The sequence below is a fragment of the Gobio gobio genome (genome assembly GCF_949357685.1).
Source record: "Gobio gobio genome assembly, chromosome: 6".
In the NCBI taxonomy this organism is placed as follows: domain Eukaryota; kingdom Metazoa; phylum Chordata; class Actinopteri; order Cypriniformes; family Gobionidae; genus Gobio; species Gobio gobio.
This window is the reverse complement of record NC_137102.1, coordinates 14,757,259-14,781,685: the sequence shown is the minus strand read 5'-3', so window position 1 is coordinate 14,781,685 and position 24,427 is coordinate 14,757,259. Positions and strand designations below refer to the sequence as shown.

At 38.3% G+C, this 24,427-nt stretch overlaps 3 protein-coding genes across 3 annotated transcripts; 2 read left to right on the top strand and 1 right to left on the bottom strand.

Moving 5' to 3' along the window:
• Window positions 1–1,471: 1,471 nt before the first annotated feature.
• On the top strand, window positions 1,472–6,296 carry agxtb (alanine--glyoxylate and serine--pyruvate aminotransferase b). The gene is made up of 11 exons (XM_079820145.1): window positions 1,472–1,928; window positions 2,093–2,285; window positions 2,377–2,441; window positions 2,578–2,678; window positions 2,969–3,039; window positions 3,159–3,243; window positions 3,340–3,438; window positions 3,517–3,586; window positions 4,243–4,338; window positions 4,437–4,565; window positions 4,656–6,296. Exons 1-11 carry the CDS (start codon window positions 1,674–1,676, stop codon window positions 4,761–4,763), a joined length of 1,272 nt encoding a protein of 423 aa, XP_079676271.1. The 5' UTR covers window positions 1,472–1,673; the 3' UTR covers window positions 4,764–6,296.
• LOC307127962 (F-box only protein 15) lies at window positions 5,435–24,126 on the bottom strand (the record flags this gene model as incomplete). The annotated part of the gene is made up of 10 exons (XM_079819457.1): window positions 5,435–5,701; window positions 5,996–6,117; window positions 6,615–6,748; window positions 6,841–6,923; window positions 16,213–16,339; window positions 16,423–16,620; window positions 17,823–18,056; window positions 18,117–18,221; window positions 23,840–23,947; window positions 24,035–24,126. The coding sequence occupies 10 exons, from the start codon at window positions 24,124–24,126 to the stop codon at window positions 5,435–5,437; spliced, it is 1,470 nt and encodes a 489-aa protein (XP_079675583.1).
• On the top strand, window positions 8,464–15,579 carry LOC307128343 (uncharacterized protein). The gene is made up of 2 exons (XM_079820127.1): window positions 8,464–8,674; window positions 8,820–15,579. Exon 2 carries the CDS (start codon window positions 9,031–9,033, stop codon window positions 15,010–15,012), a length of 5,982 nt encoding a protein of 1,993 aa, XP_079676253.1. The 5' UTR covers window positions 8,464–8,674; window positions 8,820–9,030; the 3' UTR covers window positions 15,013–15,579.
• Window positions 24,127–24,427: the final 301 nt, after the last annotated feature.

The following is a 24,427-nucleotide window of genomic DNA, read 5'->3' as shown; positions in this document are numbered from 1 at the left end:
TGCTCTGGTCAAAGTCCCTGCTCTGACATCAGCATCTGCTTCCTATGACACACGACTGGTGTGTGTTTTTGGAGAATCACCGTGTTCTGATCAGGTATTTTTGTACGGAGTAAGCATTTTTGAACTGAATGGGAACAGAACAATCCATTCATGTTAACGCCTTGCTCATACATAGCTATAGAATATATTAAATATAGCTGAATATTAAATATTTAAACTCACAAAATCATATACATAATTAAAAAAAATTAGCATTTAGTTATTAGGTACATTATAGAAATTATTCAAATGCAAATAATGTGGAAAATCCTCTGTTTGTAGTTATATAGCATATATAAATAATATATATTATATATAATAATATTTTTATATATATATATATATATATATAAAATATACATACATACATACATACATACATTATATATATATATATATATATATATATATATATATATATATATATATATATATACATATATATGTGTATGTATATTTTATATATATATATATATATATATATATATATAAAATATACATATATATATATATATATATATATATATATATATATATATATAAAATATACATATATATGTATATATATATATATGTATACATACATATATAATTATATATTATAATATATATATATATATACATACATATATATGTATATTATATATATATATATATATATATATATAGGCCTATATACACACATACATATTTATTAGTCTTCAGCTTATGTGAACTTATAAGAAGCGCACCAGCTGCCCTTCATCTTATTACCATAGACATGTTGAAACAATTCAGACAAGTTTTAATAGCTTCTTTTAAACACTGAAACCACATTTTAAAAAAGAGATAACAAAATTGTTTGTATACCAAAATATCAGAACACAAGCCACTAACATGCTCTGATGATCTAATGCCATGTGCTGCACTGACCATGTGAGGAACAAATGAAATGCGAGTTGTAAGTATCAGTGTGTTCTGTGTGTTTGTTTACAACAACAGTACTGAGCTGGTAAACAAGTGGACAATAAATTAATCAATAAAGCACCTTGTATTCAAGGATGTAAACAAATTCACTTTTGTCTGTTTCATAAAACCCTTAAGAACTTCTACATATATCTCTTACCTGAAGAGAGCTAACTAAACCAGCATCAAACTCACTTATCTCCAAATCTAAAAATACGAATACGTATAGGCTTGATATTTATTACAAATATACAGTACTGCATTTAAATCCCTGTCAACCCATTGACTATCGACAGCAACCTTTTTGTTCCCTCAGTTCAGGGCAGTTTGACTCTGTGAAAAAGTTTCAGATAAACACATGTGCTCTGTTTACTTATTTTTGGGAGTTGTAAGAATGGTTAAAATATCGAATCAATGGACGAAAAAACAAAAAAACACAGCCTTACATAATAATACTGGACAGCTTCTCGCTTATTAGGCTGCTACCACCCTTTTTCTATTTTGTTATGCTGTTCAGAACATCCCTCATATCTCTGGACCGTTATACCTTGTTTGGAAGATGAAGGGCGGGGGCATTTTGTGCTAAAAGCATGACGCATGTTGCTGTGTTCCAGGGGTCAAATACCCGTTTGTTTAAAATGATCGAACGCAAAGTTTGATCCTTTTAACGAACTGCATCGAGAAGAAACATGATGCCGAGGACTGTCCTCTCCAGATGCGCGCGCTTGGCGAAGCAGGTACCTGTGGAATGCGCGCGGTCCACCAAACACAGCGTCCAGCGCGGGATGTCCTCTGTGACCATCCCTCCACCTGCATGCATGCTTCGGCCGCTTGAGGTTCCATTCCGGCACCTGTTTGGACCAGGACCATCCAATGTGCCGCCTCGTGTTTTAGCGGCAGGAGGGAGACCTATAATAGGTCATATGCACTCGGAAATGTTTGAGGTAAAGTTTGCGCTGCGTTTTTGCACTAACGAAATAACAATAAAAAGTCATATTAATCTATTTTTAATAGGCTAATCGAGTCATAGATATGAGCTGATCTGTGGAAACTATTAAACTCGGATGTTTTGAAGATTTTAACAGTCAATGCACATATTTGGTCGTAGATTATGAATGATATCAAGAAAGGAATCCAGTACGCTTTTCAGACCAGTAACAACATGACTCTGGCCATGAGTGGCTCTGGCCACACGGCGATGGAATGTGCAGTGTTCAACATTGTGGAGCCGGGAGAAAGTGTCCTCGTTGCCGTCAATGGAATCTGGGGAGAACGAGTTGCAGAAATCGCTGAGCGGATGGGTATGAATCTAATAATAATGCCATTCAATTGTTCTGTACAAATGCTTTCTCTATTGATGAGAGCACACTTTAAACATCTTTCTTTCTATAGGGGCAAAGGTTCACACCTTGGTAAAAACACCTGGAGGACATTTTACAAACGCAGAAATCGAACAGGTAAAGAGTTTTTCATTCATATATAAATTATGTTAAGACAAGTTTCCATTGCATATGGTGTCTACTATGGCCACTGTAAGTTATATAACTAGCAAAGCAAATCCCTGATCTATAACCAACATTTGTCATTTTACAGGCTCTGGCTAAACATAAGCCAGTTCTCTTCTTTCTTACACATGGAGAGTCATCATCTGGTCTGGTGCACCCAGTGGACGGCATAGGTGAAATGTGCCAAAAGTAAGAATATTCTACAGTCATTTAGCTTAATGTATGACTAAATGCATTTTTGTTTAAATGCAAGATTTTATGATTGGTATACACACTGGAGATTCACAAATACTCAACTGTTAGGTGTGTAAAACAACATAAAAATGTAATATCTGGCTACTGGGTTTAAATGAGGTCTGAGGAATATGTTAAAAGGGAAAATAAAAGGTTAATTCAAAACCTGATTGTGTTCTAAGAGTTTTAAAGTGAAATGTCTGTATTGTCCACTGATGTGCTCTTGCGTGGTTTTGTCTATACAGACACAACTGTTTGCTCTTAGTGGATTCAGTGGCGTCATTGGGAGCTGCACCACTTTTAATGGACCATCAAAGTGAGTGAAGGACGATTTGATCATGTGCATCAGACGCAGATCCTAAATCTCTGTGTAAAATCCTGTGGATTCAATTCAACCATTTGTGTTCTACATAATGAATCTTATTTTTTTTCTAGAGATTGATATTTTGTATACTGGATCCCAAAAGGCCTTGAATGCTCCACCTGGCACAGCACCAGTTTCATTTAACGAAAGAGCATGGTGAGGAGGGACTTGTGAATAAATATGCACACAGAATCGTTCTAACAATTAGCGGAATTAACTAATGTTATCCATTTCCCCTCAAATGTGATATAGCCACAAGATGTTCAACAGGAAAACAAAGCCAGTATCCTACCTCCTTGATATGACCCACTTATCCAATTACTGGGGCAATGATGGCAGGCCAGACAGAATGTAAGTATGGCAAACACAAACTGGCTCAGTAGAGTATTGAGTTAAGGATTGCGTAAAACTAACTGAACTATGTTTCAGATATCATCACACAGGACCTGTGTCTGGGTTCTTTGCCCTGAGGGAAAGTTTAGCTATCCTTGCTGAAAAGGTAGGGGCCAGATATATGTTACTCAAAGTAAACGTTTAACACCTAGCTGGTCATAATAGTTCAATCTCAGATGTTGTTTAACCTTTTAGTCCTACTGCTTTTTTTCTCAACTTGGTTTAAACTATAACAGACTGGGTGGTTAGATTTATGAATCTATGATATTACATGCACTGCCATTCAAAAGTTTGGGGTCGATTAGAGTTCCTTTTTTCTAAAGCTCACCAAGGCTACATTTATTTGATCAAAAATACAGTAAAAAGAGTACAATTGTAATATAATTTAAAATGTAGTTTATTTCTGTGATACTAAAGCTGAATTTTCTGCATCATTACTGCAGTGTCACATGATCCTTCAGAAATCGTTCTAATATGCTGATTTACTGCACAAAAAACATTTCTTATCAGGATTATTTGATAAAAAGAGATCTTTTGTAATATTCTAAAAATATATAAATTACGGTCAAATTTAAATGTGACATTGCTGAATAAAAGTGTTACTTTCTTTTTTTTTAAAAACTTACTGACGCCAATCTTTTGAACAGTAGTGTATATCTGTTACAAAATATGTCTGCTAATAGGGAGTTAATACATTTTAAGGACCTTTAATAAGTAGTATGTGATGTCATGAGGTTAATAATTCTAAAATGCCTACTCAAGGGGCTTGAGAACTCGTGGAGGCATCATAAAGAAGTTGCAGAGTATTTTTGGAAAGGCTTGGAAGACCTGGGCTTGAAGCTGTTCATCAAGGACAAGGTAACTTTTGTTGTTGAATTCACTTGCTAATTCTGAGAATAATAATAATAATAAACGCTAAAAGAGAAAACAGTTAAACTATTTTCCCATTTCCAAAGGATCTGAGATTACCGTCAGTCACCACTATTGCCATCCCTGAGGGATATAACTGGAAGGAATTGCTGGCTTACATCATGAAGCATCACCAAATAGAGTTTACAGGAGGTCTAGGGCCCTCTGTTGGCATGGTGAGTAAAAAAAATAGTCAACTAGACATAAGTGCATGAAAACGGATTCAACTACATGGCTGGATAATTGTCTGTTGAACTGATTTCTAGGTAATGCGGATTGGACTCATGGGATACAACTGCAACAAGGCCAATGCTGCGATGGCTCTTGCAGCTCTGGAAGACGCTTTAAAGCATTGTCGAAAGACCAAAGCCTAAAGGCTACCTGTTTACCTGTTTATTTTTGCAATTTCTTATGGTGATGCTTGTAGTGTGGATATTACACATGAATGTAAAGGAAGAGGTATTATATACACGTTCTCACAACAGCTGGTATAATGGAGAAGAATTTTAACTGATTATGTCTCCATATCAGTCAAAACCAGCTGTTTTGAACAGCGTTTCTCAATGTCCTTTTAAACGTTTCGAAAAGCATCACTCCAGCACTTGAATGAACTTCATAAAAACATTATTGAGAAATAAATCATTCATATAAATTCAACATTTGTGTTTACAATCTGAGTTTAGATACACAGTAAACAGGGTGTTCAGACCATTGTGTTATTGATTGTCTTAACTGAATTTACTCTACTTCATTAAACTATGAAGAACTTGATGGCCAACTTTTACCAAAATTGAACTGGTGCTAAAAATAAAAATAGCACTCTGGCATTTCCAGACTAAAAAACAGTCCCTGAAACTCAATACAAAAAAAAGTCATACATATATATTAACAAACTGACAAAAAAGCAACAATTTTCATGAACAAGAAACAAGCTTGAGGAAAATAAAAATATTCCAAAATTATCTTTGGATATTTACAACTCAAAGCACTGCCAGAATCATTCCCAACTTTTCTCAACGTAAACCAACCAGGTATTGCAAAATTTTCAAGATTTCCCCCCAAAGTGCCTTTTCACTTTGGCTGCTGGGAATGCAGTGATTAACTGCACCAAAAAGTACTGCTGATGCTCCTCCATCCACACAAAGGTCATTCTGACCTTTCCCTCCATATCCTCGTACAGGATGACGAACTGCTCACCTTCGTATTCCAAGTCCACCACTCGGAGTCTATTGAACATCTTAACAGGAGAACTCACACACCAGAAGGGACGCTGAGCCTCATCCAGAACTGTCAGAGTCATCATACAGCAACGCTGTATGATGGAGCAAGTAAACACTGTTACTTTTTGTAATTTAACATTGCAAGTAAACATTGTAACTTTTTGTAATTTCTCGATAAAGACGACATGTATATCTCAACAAAATACATAATAAGTGGTGCACACTTGTTTATCACAATGCATACAGCAAGCCTCCAGCATTTTGCCCCATTCACTATAAATCTATTTATAGACAATATCCTAAAAATAGCATAGCACTGACTAACCAGTCAGCTCCAGGGAGAAATTAAGTCTTGAGTGTAAGAATCAGGAATGAATCATAGGTACCTCAACATCTCCCTGAAATCCCTCAGCTTGCCATGGGACACTGATCTTCGCCACAGGCTTGTACTCAGGCACATCACCCAAATCAATGGCGATCAACCGCACATAGTCCTCTCGAAACGGCACTTTAAAGCACAAGAACAAATGTGCAAACACGTTATTCATATCATTTAATTTAAATATCAAAATGTTGAAAATTTATTTAGTGAAGTTTTCAGGTTTAGCACATCAGACTGCAAAAAAATAAAGTAAAAATGGGCTTTTGGCAATTTACGCCTTGCTATGGCCATATGAGACATTCCACAACAAAGGAAATAAATTAAAGGAAACAATTAAATTAAATGTGTGACCATTTAGATTGTAAAAATGGCATGTACATATAAAAATATATATTTAAAAAATTTAAATAAAATTGAATGATACATTTTATGTTTTAGTGGTGAAACATGAGGATTATTTATTTATTAATTATTGTAATAAAACATTAAAATGATAGACATTCATATCATACCACTTAAATATCAAAATGTTGAAAATAAATTAGTCTAGTCAAGGTTTAATTTTTAGCATACTTTTTAAAAAATTTTATTAATTGTATTACAAAAATGAATTATATATTTACTTCTGCTGGTGTAGAGTGGGGAAAAGCGCTGACACATGATTCGCCGAACTGCATTGTGAAGCACAATGTGCAGAGTGTATCCATGGCGTCCACGGCCAGGGTCCAGAGCAGGGTCCTCCGTGGGTATGTAGGGACTATTGATGTCAACGAAGAATGTTTAGCGACTATGCATTATCAACTTTAGCAGCATACTAAATAACCGTAATGCCCATTAAGAGTTCAATACCAAAATCTTGACCCAAGGAGACTTCTTTCAATCAGTTTGTGGAAGTGAAGGTTGATCATGATAAAGGCAATTTTCCAATTGCCCTGCAAACACCACCAATGAACATAAAATAAAATAAAAATGCATAAAACATTTACAATATTGTGGTACAATATAACAATATAAAGTTTCTTTTCTAAAAACAATCAGTATAATTTATATTAGGGATGCAACAATAAGCCAATAGATGTACTTTTTTCACATTATGGGAAAGTCCTTTTAAATGCTGCAAGTAAATAAGCATCACACATTAAAAGGTACATTTTCATTTTTTGATTTGCTACAGATTATATTTAACGGTGTTATTAAATTCTGTAAATTGAGAATTTTTTTGGTTTAAAATAGATTAAAATATTATAACATTTATTTATTTAATTTGAGGCCCCGTCCACACATAAAAATGTTGTATCGTATCAGCGTTTCGTCCAGACGGATCTGGCGTTTTAGGGGCCTGAAACCAGTATTTTTTTTAAACCGGGTTCCAGAGAGGATAAATCTGAAACCGACAGACTTGCGTTTTCGTGTGTACAGCCAATCCGTACATTTTGTGAAATGGTGATGTCATCATGGCTTCGTGTGGATGTGGCCTGAATCGATTATTTTTTTTTAAATCTGTTAGAATGAATGATTCAATGACTCACTCATTAAGACTTAATAAAATCTTAATCCTGCTTAATAGACACAATCTTTATTTGCAAGTTACTATCAAAACATGATTTACTCTATTTTGATCACTACTGTAGACCAGTGGTTTTCAAACCTGTCCTGGAGGCACCCCAGCCCTGCACATCCAAAGTGTTGGTTGAAAACCACTGCTGTACACAACAGTGTCTATATCCAAACTATACACTTTTAGCCCAGTTATTCAGTGATTTGAATTAAATTTTTGAATTATTGTAACACGCAAATAATAATACTGTGTGGTTGAAAAGTTGTTTGTGAAGCTGTTTCATACCTATACATGATAACTGCTTTCTCTGGGTCAGCGGCAGCAGCAACACAGATTTGAATGTTCCACTGTGATCATACTTGACAAAGGTTTAATAGACATAGCCGAATGTTTGTCATTCAGGAACAAGATCACGTGGGTGTTTGAATCGAGATCGCAATCTTTTAACAATTAATCATGCAGATCTATTATTAATATTTTTAAAAAATTACATTAAAGGAACACGCCACTTTTTTTTGAAAACAGGCTGATTTTCCAACTCCCCTAGAGTTAAACAGTTGAGTTTTACTGTTTTCAAATCCATTCAAGTTGATCTCCGGGTCTGGCGGTAGCACTTTTAGCATAGCTTAGCATAGATCATTGAATCTGATTAGACCGTTAGCATCTCGATCAAAAAATTTGTTTCGATATTTTTCCTAATTAAAACTTGACACTTCTGTAGTTACATTGTGTACTAAGACTGATGGAAAATGAAAAGTTGCGATTTTCTAGGCCGATATGGCTAGGAACTATACGGGTATTCTCATTCCTGAGTATTAATCAAGGAACGTACCATGCGTGCCGCAGGCGCAATGATATTACACACCGCGCCTGATAATAGGCTATCTTCCGTCAACATAACTGTAAAGGCCATCAGAGTAGTTAAGTATTATTTTGATTATAGCTACGCTATATGGTTTTATTATTACGGTATCAGGCCTTTATTTTGATAACCAAAGAAACCGGAAGTATGGTGACGGAAATGTACCTGGCGATCGGCGAAAAGACGAAAGGAAAGTAGGAAAAGGTTCACGGTTAAAAACAGTTAAAACTACAAGGTTTAGCTTCAGTCAATTGGAGAACAAGGTTTGTAAAGAAATATATTTGAGCTATTGGAAATGTTTATCATAAAATGTATAACTTTGTAATGCTATCGGATTGAAACTAATGTAATGAGCTGTGTAACGTTCGAAATGTGATGGTAATGCATGGTTTATTTGTTTTTACTCAGCTCTTACGTTGGTTAATGACAAGGACGGCAATAAAATTCACTTAACCATCAGTTCTGGCCTTCTCAATATTGATTGGATGCTACAGTAAGAGCTTGACCACCGCCACACGCTGCACAACGGGGCTGCAAGATCCATCGGCAATTCCCGTGAAATCCAGCAGAGGGCAGAAGTTGGTCAGAAAATAAAACAGTTCAACGAAAGGTGCTCAAAATGGAAGAATCACAGGCTGCTTCAGTAAGTCAAATGGACATAAATGAACAGATCACAAATTTACAACAAAAAATTCAAGATTTGAAAGACTCACTTAAAGACGAAAGTGAGGATAGACAAAACATTATGGATTCAATCAGGTGCAAAGAACGAATCTTAACAGAGCTTCAAGACAAAGCTCAAAGCATGTCAAGGTTGCCAAGGCGTTCTGAAAGAGTTAAAGTACCAACAGAAAGGATGATAACATTCCAAAAGGAAGAAATGAGTAAAAGGGAAAAAAGACTAACAACTCTTTATGAACAATGGAAAATACAGGTACGCGAAACAAGAGAAAGGTTAAAGTTAGATATCACAGACAAGGAGATGTCAGAACTCGCGGACATAATAGAGAAAGGGAGAGATGATGTATTGAAGTTATATTCAGAAATAAGAAACCAAATGGCACCATCATCTGACATAAGGAGAAAGATTGATGCATGCGATGCAATAACTCGTGACATCGTAAGGATAATTCTGGAAAGATTAAGTGGTGTTGATGAGGATTTTGACGCAGAGCGCGAAAGAATTCGTTTACGTGGACTTTTAGAGCATGAGTATGCCCAGTCCATATACGGCTCAACCGCAGGTTCAAATCGCAGCCAACGGTCCTCAGCTTCACAGCTCACAGCAAAACGAGCCGATGCAGCAGCAGAGCTAGCTGCAAAAGAAGCTGAATATGAAATCGTACTAGAGGAACAAAGACAACAGGAAAGGATAAAAGCTCTAGAGGAGGAGCACAAGAAACAAATGGCAGCTCAAACATCAGAGTTGGAACGCTTGAAAGCACAGAGGGAAGTGAAAGCAGCTCGAGCCAGGTTTGAAGCATATGACAGAGAGTTATCACAGGTGGATGATGTACAGTCAATTAAAAGTGAACAGGTGAGCCCATATTCCACACCCACACCAGCGCTCTCTTTCATTCCTGTGCAAACAGCTCCCCCTAGTGTCACTCAACTAGCTCAAGCAGTGCAGGATAGCATTCAACTGAACAGACTTCCCACGCCAGAACCAACAGTGTTTAGTGGCGACCCTATAAGCTTCATTGAATGGAAATCCACTTTCATATCACTGATTGAACAAAAGGGCATCTCAGCAGCAGACAAATTGTACTATTTGAAAAGATACGTAACAGGCCCAGCTCGAAAATGCCTTGAAGGCACTTTCTTTAGAAATGATGAGGAAGCATATAAGGACGCTTGGCACAAACTAAACCAAAGGTACGGCCAGCCTTTCGTGATTCAGAAGGCATTTAGAGAAAGGCTATCAAATTGGCCTAAAGTGCAGTCTAGAGATGCTGATGGACTAAGGGCATTTGCAGATTTCATAAATGCATGCATGCTTGCAATGCCACATGTAAAGGGTCTACAAATACTCAATGACAGTGAAGAAAACCAAAAATTGTTGCACAAACTACCAGACTGGATAAACGCAAGATGGAACAGACAGGTAACAAAGACTTTAATGGAGGGCGGTGAGTTTCCAAGTTTTAGTGCTTTTGCCTCCTTCCTCTCAGTAGAAGCTGAAGTCGCCTGCAACCCAGTCACCTCCATTCATGCACTTCGCTGCACTGAAACAAACAGTGACAGAAGGAACACAAAGGAAATCAAAAGAAACAAGGCAAGTGTATATAACACAAACACCACTGAACAAAGTGATAAAAGGACAATAACAAAAACACTCAATGGCTCTCCATGCACAATGTGCCAAGGCAACCATCAACTTCACAAGTGCCCTGACCTCTTGAAAATGTCTCTAGAAAACAGAAAGAAGCATGTGAAAGACAATAGACTTTGTTATGGCTGTCTAAAACCAGGACACAGTGCTAAGGACTGCAGACGCCGCCTTACTTGTGAGACTTGCACAAAGCGACATCCGACATGTCTTCACGATGAAAACTACAGGAATGGTCTGCAAAGAGAAACATGTGTTAGCACAAACAATGCAGCTCAAGGCAGCTCACCTGAAACAGCAACAGCCATGTCACTCAATGTTGCTAGATCTGAACAGTCAGTCAGCACCTCAATGATAGTTCCAGTGTGGCTGTCCACTACCACTAATCCACTCAAGGAAAAACTGGTCTATGCGTTATTAGACACACAGAGCGACACTGTATTCATTGATCAGGATGTCACACATGAGCTGCAGGCAGATGTTTGTCCAGTTAAGTTGAAACTAACTACCATGATGGGTAGAAATGCAGTTGTAAGCAGTGGAAAGGTGTCTGATCTCTTAGTGAGAGGTTATAACTCAGCCACAGTCATAAAGCTCCCCACTGCATACACAAAGGATTACATACCTGCTAACAGAGAACACATACCTACATGTGAAACAGCCAAACAATGGAGTCACTTGCTACCGATTGTAGACGAGGTCCCTCCACTCCTCAGTTGTGAAGTAAGCCTCCTCATAGGTTATACTTGTCCTAGAGCTCTCGCACCCAAACAAGTAATCTTAGGCAAAGAAAATGAGCCCTATGCCATTCACACTGATTTGGGATGGAGCATAGTTGGCAACTCGACACCATACAACGAAATCTATTCAGCGAGCAGTCTCTGTCACCGAATCATTGTTAAAGAAATCCCTCCCTCAACTCCAGCGGATGCAATACGTGTTTTGGAGAGAGATTTCAAAGAGACTGACGGGAATGAAAAGACGGTGTCACAAGAGGACTTAGTATTCCTTCAGAAACTCGAGCATGGCATAACACAGACTGAAAATGGACATTTTGAAATGCCATTACCATTTAAAGAAAGACCACAAATGCCGGATAACAGACAACTCGCCGAAACCAGGCTACATCAGCTCAAGCGCAAGTTCCTGAAAGATGAAAAATACAAAAGGGAATACATGAAATATATGAGTGACATCATCAAAAGGGGTGACGCTGAAAAGACTGATGATGATGGACCGCCCGGAGAGACATGGTACATACCGCACCACGGCATCTATCATCCAAAGAAACCTGATAGGTTGCGCGTGGTCTTCGACTGCTCTGCAAAACACAAAGGCACCTGTCTTAATGAGCATTTGCTGAACGGTCCGGATATGATCAACAACTTAACTGGTGTGCTTGTGCGCTTCAGACAGCACCAAGTAGCGCTCATGTGCGACATCGAAAAAATGTTTCACCAATTCCAAGTCAAAGAAAATGATCGCAACTACTTACGCTTCGTATGGTGGAAAGACGAAGATATGAACAGCCAACCACAAGCATACAGGATGACAGTACACCTCTTTGGTGCTGTTTCATCACCCGGTTGTGCGAACTATGGACTCAAACATTTAGCCAAAGAGAACAGTTCTGCATATCCAGTTGGCTCACAGTTCATAGCAAGAGACTTCTATGTAGACGACGGAGTCACCAGCGCAGAGACAGTAAAGGATGCTATACGACTGGCAAAGGAAGCACGTGAACTATGTGCAAAGGGTGGACTAAGGTTACACAAATTCGTGTCCAACAACTCTGAAGTTTTAAAAAACATTCCAGCTTCAGAGCATGCAACAGATACAAGAACAAAGGACTTGACGTTTAATGAGACACAGACTGAAAGAGCACTTGGCATTTATTGGAATGTGGAGAAGGATTGCTTTACATTTAACATCACGCTAAAGGACCAACCACCAACCAGGCGCGGCATCTTGTCCACAGTCTCAGCAATATACGACCCCCTTGGCTTCATTGCTCCCTATGTACTCAAGGGAAAGGGGATTCTCCAAGAAATGTGTCGTCAAGGAACAGACTGGGACGACCCGCTACCTGAGCAGCTTAAGCCACGGTGGGAGTGCTGGAAAGGAGATCTACACAATCTAAAAAATGTGCAAATCAGCAGATGTTATGTTCCTGCAGATTTTGGAGAAGTGGTAAAAAGAGAAATACACCACTTTTCTGATGCAAGTGCCGCAGGATATGGACAGTGTTCTTATTTCAGACTCATAAACAAAAGGGAAGAGGTCCACTGTACCTTCATCATGGGCAAAGCACGCGTCTCTCCAACAAAGATCACCACGATCCCAAGGTTAGAGCTTACCGCAGCCGCAGTATCAGTCGCCGTAAGTAACACGCTAAGAGAGGAACTGCTCTATGACAATGTTGAAGAGTTCTTCTGGACAGACTCAAAGGTCACTCTAGGATACATAAACAACGACGCGAGGCGGTTTCACACGTTTGTTGCTAATAGAGTGCAAAAAATCCGCAACAGTACCTCACCGCAACAATGGTTTTATGTGCCTACCAGTGAAAACCCAGCAGATATAGCATCCAGGGGCACATCTGTAAATGAACTGCTTTCATCTAATTGGTTCACAGGCCCTCACTTTCTGTGGGAAAAGAAAATACAGCTTCAAACAAAAGAGACCATTGTACTTACAGTAGGAGACCCAGAGGTGAGAAAGGTACAGACACTAAGCACAGAAACCGTTGAACATACAAGCCTTAGTGACCGACTCACAAGGTTCTCATCCTGGTCCCGTGCAGTCAGCGCAGTCGCACGTCTCAGACGATACCTGCTCAAAGACAAATCAAAGACACTCACAACTGTAACTGAAAGACAAAATACAGAAACTGTGATTATCAAAGACTTACAAAGACAAGCATATCAAAACGAAATAGAGACATTAAACAAAAGCAAACAACTTCCAAAGAACAACAAAATGTACAACTTGGATGTTTTCTTAGACAAGGACAATGTGCTTAAGGTGGGAGGAAGGCTCCATCACTCATCTCTTCCCAGCTCATTTAAACATCCAACAATCATTCCCAGAGAACATCACGTCACAAAACTGATAATTGCTCATTGCCACGAGAGGGTCAATCATCAGGGAAAGGGCTACACAATGAATGAGATACGATCCACTGGCTATTGGATTCCAAAGTTAAGTCAAACGGTTGCATCCTACATTCGCCAGTGTGTGTTTTGCAGGAAACAAAGGAGACCTGTGGAAGGACAAAAAATGAGAGACTTACCCACAGAAAGAATTGAACACTCTCCGCCTTTCACATACTGTGGTATGGACGTTTTTGGACCGTTCCTGACCAAACAAGCAAGGAAAGAATATAAAAGGTATGGCCTCCTCTTCACATGCTTTTATTCACGTGCAATTCATGTTGAAATGTTAGAAGACCTATCAACGGACACCTTTATAAATGGACTCAGATGCTTCATCGCTCTAAGAGGCTCTGTCAGACAAATAAAATGTGATCAGGGCACTAACTTTGTTGGTGCCAAAAACGAACTGAGTGCAGCACAAGGTGAAATTGACATTGACAAACTGACAACCTTCCTTGCAGATAATCAATGTGATTTTGTCCTAAACACACCTCATGCTAGCCACGCAGGTGGAGTATGGGAACGACAGATACGGACTGTGAGAAACGTTCTTAATGCAACACTGGCTCTCACACCAGGTCGACTCACCGACTCCTCACTCAGAACCTTCTTGTATGAAGCGGCTGCTATAGTAAACAGCCGCCCCCTTACAACAGACAGTCTCAACGATCCAAACAGTTTGGAGCCACTAACTCCAAATCATCTTGTCACAATGAAAACATCAACTCCTCTGCCACCCCCAGGACAATTCGTTAAGGAGGACTTATATGCACAAAAACGATGGCGTCATGTACAGTACTTGCTCGAACAATTTTGGAGCAGATGGAAAGGGGAGTACTTGCAGAACATAATGGTCAGACAAAAATGGCACAAGCCTAAAAGAAACATGCAAATAGGCGACATAGTAATGGACAAGGATGAAATGCAACCACGATCACAGTGGAAACTTGGACGAATCTTGGACACTGTAAAAGATACAGATGGACTTGTCAGAAAGGTCAAAATAGGCTTTGCAGACAGAAATCTTAACAAAAGAGGTCAACGGGTGAACAAAATGTCTGTAGTAGAACGCCCTGTACATAAGTTAGTTCTGCTACTAGAAGATGGTAAAAGGTAAATTTTGCAATGCTTAAGTGTATTGAAATGATGAAGTTACAGTTGTAACCTGTTTATCAGGTTATTTCTGCATTCTGGATATGTAACGTGAAGAAATTATTTGTGTTTTTTTTTTTTATATGTGTAACGTCAAATAATTTGGTGGGAGTGTAAAGGCCATCAGAGTAGTTAAGTATTATTTTGATTATAGCTACGCTATATGGTTTTATTATTACGGTATCAGGCCTTTATTTTGATAACCAAAGAAACCGGAAGTATGGTGACGGAAATGTACCTGGCGATCGGCGAAAAGACGAAAGGAAAGTAGGAAAAGGTTCACGGTTAAAAACAGTTAAAACTACAAGGTTTAGCTTCAGTCAATTGGAGAACAAGGTTTGTAAAGAAATATATTTGAGCTATTGGAAATGTTTATCATAAAATGTATAACTTTGTAATGCTATCGGATTGAAACTAATGTAATGAGCTGTGTAACGTTCGAAATGTGATGGTAATGCATGGTTTATTTGTTTTTACTCAGCTCTTACGTTGGTTAATGACAAGGACGGCAATAAAATTCACTTAACCATCAGTTCTGGCCTTCTCAATATTGATTGGATGCTACAATAACCATCGTGACAACCTGCTTGCACAGAGAGCGTGCTGGGGACTATTTTCAGGTGCGCCGCTGCACCCATGGTACGGCAGCAAAGTTCCTTGATTATTATGCAGGAATGAGAGTATAGTTCCTAGCCATCCAGAGCATAAAAAAGCTTTTCATTTTCCATCGGTCTTAGTACATGACGTAACTACAGAAGAGTCAAGTTTTAAATAGGAAAAATATCTTAAGTCTTTGGTCATTTTTTTGGAATGAGATGCTAACGGTCTAATCAGATTCAATTATCTATGCTAAGCTATGCTAAAAGTGCTACCGCCAGACCCGGAGATTGGCTGAATGGATTTGAAAATGGTAAAACTTAACTGTTTAACTCTAGGGGAGTTAAAAATTGACCTATTTTCCTATTAAGTTCCTTTAAGTGAGCTTAGATGATGACATTTAAATGTAAAACGTGAAATGCTCAACTAAAAATCCAATATCAACCAATCCGATATCAGATTGTATAAAAACTTGTCCGTTAACCAATACGGTACAGGAATACTTTACTGAATTGTGCATCTCTAATATATTGAAATTATTTAAACTTGGCTAAATATGTCAACATACCCGCCAGACTCCGACAACGATCCCTTTATTAAAGCGCAGCAACTTCACAAACTTGTCAGCACCAAGGAATGTCCAGTGTACAGTTTTACTTAAATTTGCCTGGTGAATCAGAGAGCGCCACCTTGGCCTACACATTAGAGGCATTAGTCAGATAAGGGTATGAATGTATGAGCGGATGTATGCTTCAGATTTTTCAGCTGTGTTCCTTACTTGTCTCCTGGTGCTGGTAGAGCTGGACACGTTATTCCATGAAGCTGCAGGCCATTAAGACTGCTCATGCACGGCCAGGTACCGTGGTTCCAGCACACCGTAACCGATGAATCTTCGAAGAAAGTGTGCGTCTGCTTATAGACACTTTCACGTCCATTGATGTTTGTGAGTGTGATCTCCCACTGAATGTGTAATCTCCTGTAAAACAAAATAACCAAAGATGTAGTTCCTCATTTTAACTATGGACATGTTCCACTTGACAGATGCTTTAAACTTTATAGCTAGTATAAATAATCGTTTTGACCAATTTTGTTTGTACTTGTATTCACCCTTTTCTGCTTCAATTAATTTACTCGATTTAAAAGTAAGTTTAAAAATGCATTTACTTTTATTTGTCTCTCATATCAGAGCAAGAGCATATTATTTAAATAATGTAGAACATATTTAAAAATATTATACGCCTTGCCATGTTATATGAGGCATTCCAAAACAAAGGAAATAAATTAAAGAAAATAATTAAATTAAATGTTTGACCATTTAGATTGTAAAACCGCAGAAATACAATGGCATGTACAGTAGTGGCGTCCGGAGGGGATACCCTACAAGTTGAATTAAACGTTCAAAGTATGAGGAAAATATTTAATATTTCTTCAATATTTTAAATGTGAAATTATCTGACCACATTATTTGGCAACAAGCACCAAACTACAGCTACAAGTTTTATTTTACTATGCAAAAAAACAGTTGACAGGACAAAGCATTCACTGACTACAACATAAGATATTCATATTTTATTGTATATCATGTGTTCAAAATTTATTTGTATGACAGCCTGGCCAAAAATTATGTCCGCACAAGTTGGCATGTTTTATTGCGTTATCAAAAACAAATATCTCCAAGCACAACTATGCAATATGCTTACATTTTTAATAGTATTTAAATAAAGGGTGATCATGTAAATATCTTTTGGCCACTACAGTACATATACAAATATTTTACATTTAATAATACATTTTATGTTTTAGTGGTGAAACTATACTTATTTATTATTGTAATAAATCATATTAGAACGATTACAAATATTCTGCATATTTCTTATATCCATTATTGGACAAACAAATACAAAAAAAAAACAGTGTTTGGGGAAAAATTACTCTAAAACTAATATTAATTTTGAATAACAAAATTAATGAACGAGTGTGCTATTTTTTCCCACTTGGGTTGATATTTTGATGCATTCATACATTTTATGTGAGGCTAAAGTGCTCAGTTACTTTTGGGGTCTGCTTTAGTTCTAGATAATACAAGATACATGTTATGTAGGTATAATGAAACATGCATTTGTGGACCTAGAGATTTATTTCTGCCCTGTTCAAAGAAAAGCAGCACACATGGCCTACCTTAGAACTTGCTCTGTTAGAGCTGGCATGCCTGTGTGCGGGTTCATGTGTCTTAGCTCTGTTTTCCACATGGTGTCCTTGTAGCCAGCCATCTCCTTGAGTAGCAGCTTCTTCCAGTATCCCGCAGGTTTCTCTTCCACGCTTGTGCTGCTCACGACTTCTGTCGTCATGCTTCCACTGGGTCTCCACTTTTTCTTCTCAAACTCAGAAGCGTACAACACAGACCACAGAGCACTGGACATCTATGTTAATATATATTATTCCTTATACAAATTCTTTATATCATGAACTCACTTGCTGTTAGCCAGATCATGAAACCGCTTGCTGACAAAGCTGATATTGAACAGAGAGGAGGCATCCAGAAAAGAACAAATCTTCAGGATTATCTCAGAAGGCAACCTGGACAGACAAGGAATAGTGCAGCTTTTTGTATGATGAAAGACTAAAAATGGCATGCAAAAATGCATCTTAAACTTAGGGTGTTTTCACACTTGAGTCCTCTTTAAAAGAACTGAACTCAGACTCCTTTAAGTGGACTAAAAGGTGAACCAAGCATAGACTGTAAAAAAATATGGACGTAGTGTCCGTGACGTCACCCATAGGATTCTGAAGAGCAGTTTTGAAGCGTAAAGTAGGGTCGAGCTGGCCGTTGCCATCACAGCAGCGCGTCACTCCCGGATAACAGAACATGGGCAAAGAGGCGGGACGTGGGCAGAGCTGAGGTGACGTGATGACTAACGGACGGCAGACAAACGGCTATCCACCTGTCACTCTAAGTGGCCACGCTCTTAATTATGCAGAACTTTAAGGCTTTATAAAATGTAAACGAATGGGTTATAAAACAATTCACCCCCCTCACAGTTGTCACAAAGGGCAAAATTAGCTGTATAGACCAAAACCACAATTTGTACCAGGCTGTAAACATGTTTTTTTCTGCTGTAAAGTTGGCTATTTTAACATGGAGCTCAATGAGATTCTGCTCTCTTTTGGAGCCCTAGCAGCCAGTCGATGAATTGCAGTTTCAGTTACTTCCGTATTGGCTTCAAGAGAAACTGGGGGAGGTTGCCGCTTGGAACCAAGTGAAAAAGGACCCATTCTCTTTACGTTCACTCTATCCCTGTTCCTGAACCCTCAGATCCTTTTTTGGTCCACTTAAGCAGGAATGTGGTCTCAGACCTCTTTGTGTTCATACTGTTGCTTTTTGTATCTAGTCCAGTTCAATATTTGATGGCTAACCTAACCCCACGTGATCCCATTCACTTACATTGTATGTGCCTCATTAACCAAGATATTTTGTAAAATGGCATTGCTACAAATGCTGTAGAATGAGCTTCAGTAAATAACATTTGTTTTGAATTATTTTCCTTGAATCATATTTTTTTTTATTGCAGAATGCAATAAAAGAAAGATCCAAATTAAACAAGCTGCTTTAAAATTTCCAGGTACAGTAGGTATACCTAAAAGCAGCATTCAAGTGAGAAACTTATTCTTCACTGTATGAATAAACAAAACAAAAAAATTCTACAGATTCTTATATTAGGCTGCTGTCACTTTAAGAACTACAGTAATGCACAGATCCACATTATGATACACATACACAATTTATTTACCAGATGTTTACATTCACTTAAGACAAAACCAACTGTTTATGTGAAATTTGTGTGTTTTTGACACATTAAATGCAATAATACGCGATTTAAATGCAATAAAAAGAGAATTTATTTTAGTACACGTGCTATGACGGCTAGCTTTCTGTGCACGCGCTTTAGGTATATGCACTTGTAAAACCGTATATCAAAGGTTTTGCCCCGTATACACACTTTGGAAGTGGTTAAAATTACAACAAGTGTATGTTGTGAACTAATAATTTGTAGAGATCTGCCAGAAGCAGCATCCATGAAGCCGATTTGTACCGAGGCATCTGATGACGAAACTACATTGGAATTCGCAAATGGAAAAAAGTGAGACCAGACTGATGTGTTCACAATGGACATTTTTAACGAACCGTACCGTTAGCTGAAACCATTTAAAGGGGTCTGAGATCGTTAGGAGTGTTCACATATATGCCAAAAATAAAAAATAAAACAAATAAAAATTACATAAACTGCGCTCAGACCCCTGAAAAGGGCCAAGTGTGACACCCAGACTGAAATCTGACACCCTTAAAGGCCTGGTTTCACAGACAAGGCTTAGGCCTTAGTTAAATTTGGACATTTGAGTAGTTTTTATAAATGTGCACTAGAAATAAAAACATTACTGGTGTGCATTTTGAGAGAAAACTGACATATTTTAAGATATGTCAGTGAAGTTACTTTTAGTTAAAGGAGACCTATTATGCAAAATTCGCATTTACATGGTGTTTGAACATAAACGTGTGTCAGCAGTGTGTGTACACAACCACCCTATAAATGGTAAAAATCCACCCACTCCTCTTTTTTAATCCCCATATAATAAGCAGTGTCTCAGAACAAGCTGTTTGCAGATTGTAGCTTTTGTGACGTCACAAATGTCACAAACTTAGACCCCGCTTATGACTGCTGACGGACTTTGCACTATCAGCATAGATGCCCCCATCCCCCGAATGAGCTGTACCCAGTCCACCATGTTTATCTCCTCGTCAGAGAATTTAACAGCAGAATTCAAGGAAGAAATGTATTTTTATTAAAGCTACTAAACGTATTATTCAATCAAGAGCATTGAGTGATTGTCTGTATCTCTTTTATTGTTTGATTCATATTAAAAGGCACAATATGTAAGATTTCTGGATTAAAATATCCAAAAACCAATAGAACAATGTTATATATTTTGTTGACTTGTGTACTTACATTATCCAAAATGTGTCCAAGAATGTTTAAATTCAGTGGAATAAACAATTTTAACCAGGACACGAACCGTGTCCGTGCGTCGCCAATCCAATGACATCATACCGGTGTTACCCTCGATTTCCGGTTTTATTTTGTAGAAACCATAGAAACACCAAAGATAATATAGTAATATATTATGTGTTTAATTAGACAGGTGAGAAACTTTGGATACATTCATCGACAGAAAACGAATCATTGTTATACATCTCAACACAGTTAGTCTTATTGTTTGAATCTCGTTTTAACTTTAAAGGGATAGTTCACCCAAAAACAAAAAAAATATGTTTTTCTGCTTACAAGATGTAGGTGTCTTTGTTTCTTCAGTAGAACACAAATGAAGATTTTTAACTCCAACCGTTGTCATCTGTCAGTCGTATAATAATACATGTGAATTAGAGTGCGGATCGGGCGGCATTTTTGTGTCCGAGCCCGGCCCGCGTCTGACAGAGTAGTAACCGAACCCGACCCGAGCCCGACAGGTTTCTCACCTGTCACCTGGCCGCATTTTTGTGTCCGAGCCCGGCCCGCGTCTGACAGAGTAGTATCCGAACCCGACCCGAGCCCGACAGGCATTAAGATATTTATGTCAGAGCCCGACCCGAATCAATTTTTTTTCTCATACTAATGACACATGTACGTTTGTTCGTGTGGAAAGCCCGCTTTTATTAAGCAACTGTAGGAAGGCATTCTGAAATGATTACAGATGAGCGCATCAGCGCGCAGACGGGGAAACAAATAGCAAGCCTACACACGTTGACACAGGGCCAAATCTAATAGCCAATTGAAATTAAATGAACAAAGGTCTACCAAAAATGGCCCAAGCTAAACGCATTAACGTAACACAAATGCAGCTTATTGAAATGAAAATCACTCTTACCATTTTTCTCGAAAACTGTATGGCTACTAAACTGCAACATGGGATCTATTTACATAATCCATCAAAGTTTAGGCTAATCCAGGTTATGCAGAAAAAGGATTGCATCAACTGGCTGTCCTCCTCTGCTCGATGGTCCTGCCAGCAGCGCTGAAGTTGCGCTGCCAGTCACATGTAGCCTAATATGCACGCATGTGTTGCGCGTTGTCACAGCTATATAAACAAATTTCCGCACACAGGAAGACGGATGTTAGGGTAATATTTTTTAGTTTATTTTAATCACAAAAACATACATTTGCATTTAGTTAAACAGGCCCATTGGCTACCTACATAATAAGCCGTTTTAATTTTCAAATGTTCAATGCCTTATAGCGCTGATGTGACCGAGCCCGACTGGAACCCGAACATTATTTCTAAATGTCTGTCCGAACCCGGCCCGGCCCGTCGGTTACCGACGGGTCGCATCGGGCCCGGGTCGGGTATCCATCCTCTAATGTTAATGGGGTCCAATTCTATAAGAGTAAAAAAACATGCACAGACAACTTCAAATTAAACCCTGCGGCTCGTGGCGACACATTGATGTCTTAAGACACGAAACGATCGGTTTCTGCGAGAAACCGAACAGTATTTATGCTATTATTTCACCTATTATCAGACAAATGTCATCAGCTCTCGAGACCGCCATAACTTCCTGCGAATAAGGTCAAAATACCGGCGTGGTCATAGATGTATACATAGATGCCTCATTAGTGCCTGCGCGGATCGGTCGAATGAGGAATATACGTATATATTTCTATGATCACGCGGGTATTTTGACCTTATTCGCAGGAAGTTATGGCAGTCTGGAGGGCTGATGACATTCGTCTGATATGAGGTGAAATAATAGCATAAATACCGTTCGGTTTCTCTCAGAAACCGATCGTTTCGTGTCTTAAAGGAACACTCCACTTTTTTTTTTGCTGCAGCCATGGTACGGCCGCGAAGATCCGCGACTATTACGCAGGAATGAGAAAGTAGTTCCTAGCCATATAGGTGTAGAAAATCGCAACTTTTCATTTTCAGTTGGTCTTAGCACACGATGTAACTGTAGAAGAGTCAAGTTTTAAAAAGGGGAAAATATCGAAAGTGTCTTTGGTCATTTTTTGAATGAGATGCTAATGGTCTGATCAGAATCAATGATGTATGATAAGCTATGCTAAAAGTGCTACCGCCAGATACAAAGATCGGCTGAATGGATTCAAAAACGGTAAAATTCAACTATTTAACTCTAGGGGACTTGTAAAATGAGCCTTTTTTCAAAAAAAGTGGAGTGTTCCTTTAAAACATCAATGTATCGTCACGAGCCGCAGGGTTTAATTTGAAGTTGTCTGTGCATGTTTTCTTACTCTAATAGAATTGGACCCCATTCACATGCATTATACGACTGACAACAGTTGGAGTTAAAAATCTTCATTTGTGTTCTACTGAAGAAACAAAGACACCTACATCTTGGATGCCCTGGGGGTAAGCAGAAAAACATCAAATTTTCGTTTTTGGGTGAACTATCCCTTTAAAAGCATATATAGCACTAGGTATTGAATATTACGCTGCTTTCACTTTAATAAACAGATCTAATAGACACATGCGATTTCTTTACGTGCTGTTTACGTTCACAGACATATCCGACTGCATTTATGTGCACTTTGAGTGTTTTTTACATAACCCTGTTGTGTATTTGATGGTGTAAGCACAATAAGACGTGAAAGAGAACTTTAATACTTTAATACTCACGGGATGCGCCGTCTGACATCCAGCTTTCTGTGCGCGTGCTTCAGGTGTGCGCTCAGAAAACCATATATCAGAAGTTTAGACTGATATGGCTTTAAAACGCATACAGATAATAAACTATGGTGATAATGAAGAACTGCAATGTCACGTGAGAGTGATTGCGATAGAGATGATAAATCAAAACCAAACAGATGTTTTGTTAGTTTTTGTCAGAGCGTCCGAGGCATGAGCTGTAAAGGCTCCGGCCTCTTCTGGAAAGATACATGCATGAAAACAGCATGTTTTTCCTTCCACTCAAAAATGGGCATTTACAATTATGGTATAATAAATGACATGTGGGGTATTGAGCTGAAACTTCACAGACACATCCTGGGGACACCTGAGACTTATATTACGTCTAATAAAAAGGGGGCATGGTCCCCTTTAAAAAAGCTCACGTGCATGCACTGGGACTAGGTTTAAGCCTCGTCTGTGAAACAAGGTGGATATGTATAAAATATTGATTAACTTACCTCTCGAAGAAATGTCTACAGCTGCCCCTACCGCACTGTTCAGACACAGGCAACGTTTTACACGACCCAGGTTGCAAAGACGTCGAGGAGATGTCATGATCTCTCCGCCTATGCCAAATGGAAAATAAGCATTCAGTCTATGCCATTAGCGAATGAGTAGCCCAAAACAGGTTTGGAAATAACTCAACTGTCTACCTTCTTTCCCCTCTCTGAGCCTCTCTAGTTTCTTCATCTTTCACGTGGCCTTGTCTTAAACGCCGGAGAAAATCACCAAGACCAGTAGCCATGACTTCGAGGCGTTTTGAACTCACTCTAATTACTGATAACCCGACTGATAGCTTAACACACTAGAGGGCAATATATATTATGTTGAGATACAGATACCGCAGACCATAATGCTTTATTTTCAGTTTGAATGTAGATTTTACAATGAATTCAAATGAAATATAAATTATAAAATCAAGTTAAAACCAATTTAATTATTTAAAATCGTGTATGTGTTATATTGGATTCTCACAGATTGTCCCTCATATTCATTAAAAATGCTGTTGCTTAAAACTATAAACAAAGATAAACAGCTTTGTTTTC

What these genes read in the sequence shown, in the direction of transcription:
- agxtb (XM_079820145.1), top strand. Translation starts at nt 1,674, where the DNA reads ATGATGCCGAGGACTGTCCTCTCCAGATGCGCGCGCTTGGCGAAGCAG. An exon ending in ACTTTTAATGGACCATCAAA is followed by an intron (nt 3,040 to 3,158) that starts GTGAGTGAAGGA and finishes TTTTTTTTCTAG; the next exon opens with AGATTGATATTTTGTATACT. An exon ending in TAGCTATCCTTGCTGAAAAG is followed by an intron (nt 3,587 to 4,242) that starts GTAGGGGCCAGA and finishes TGCCTACTCAAG; the next exon opens with GGGCTTGAGAACTCGTGGAG.
- LOC307128343 (XM_079820127.1), top strand. Translation starts at nt 9,031, where the DNA reads ATGGAAGAATCACAGGCTGCTTCAGTAAGTCAAATGGACATAAATGAA.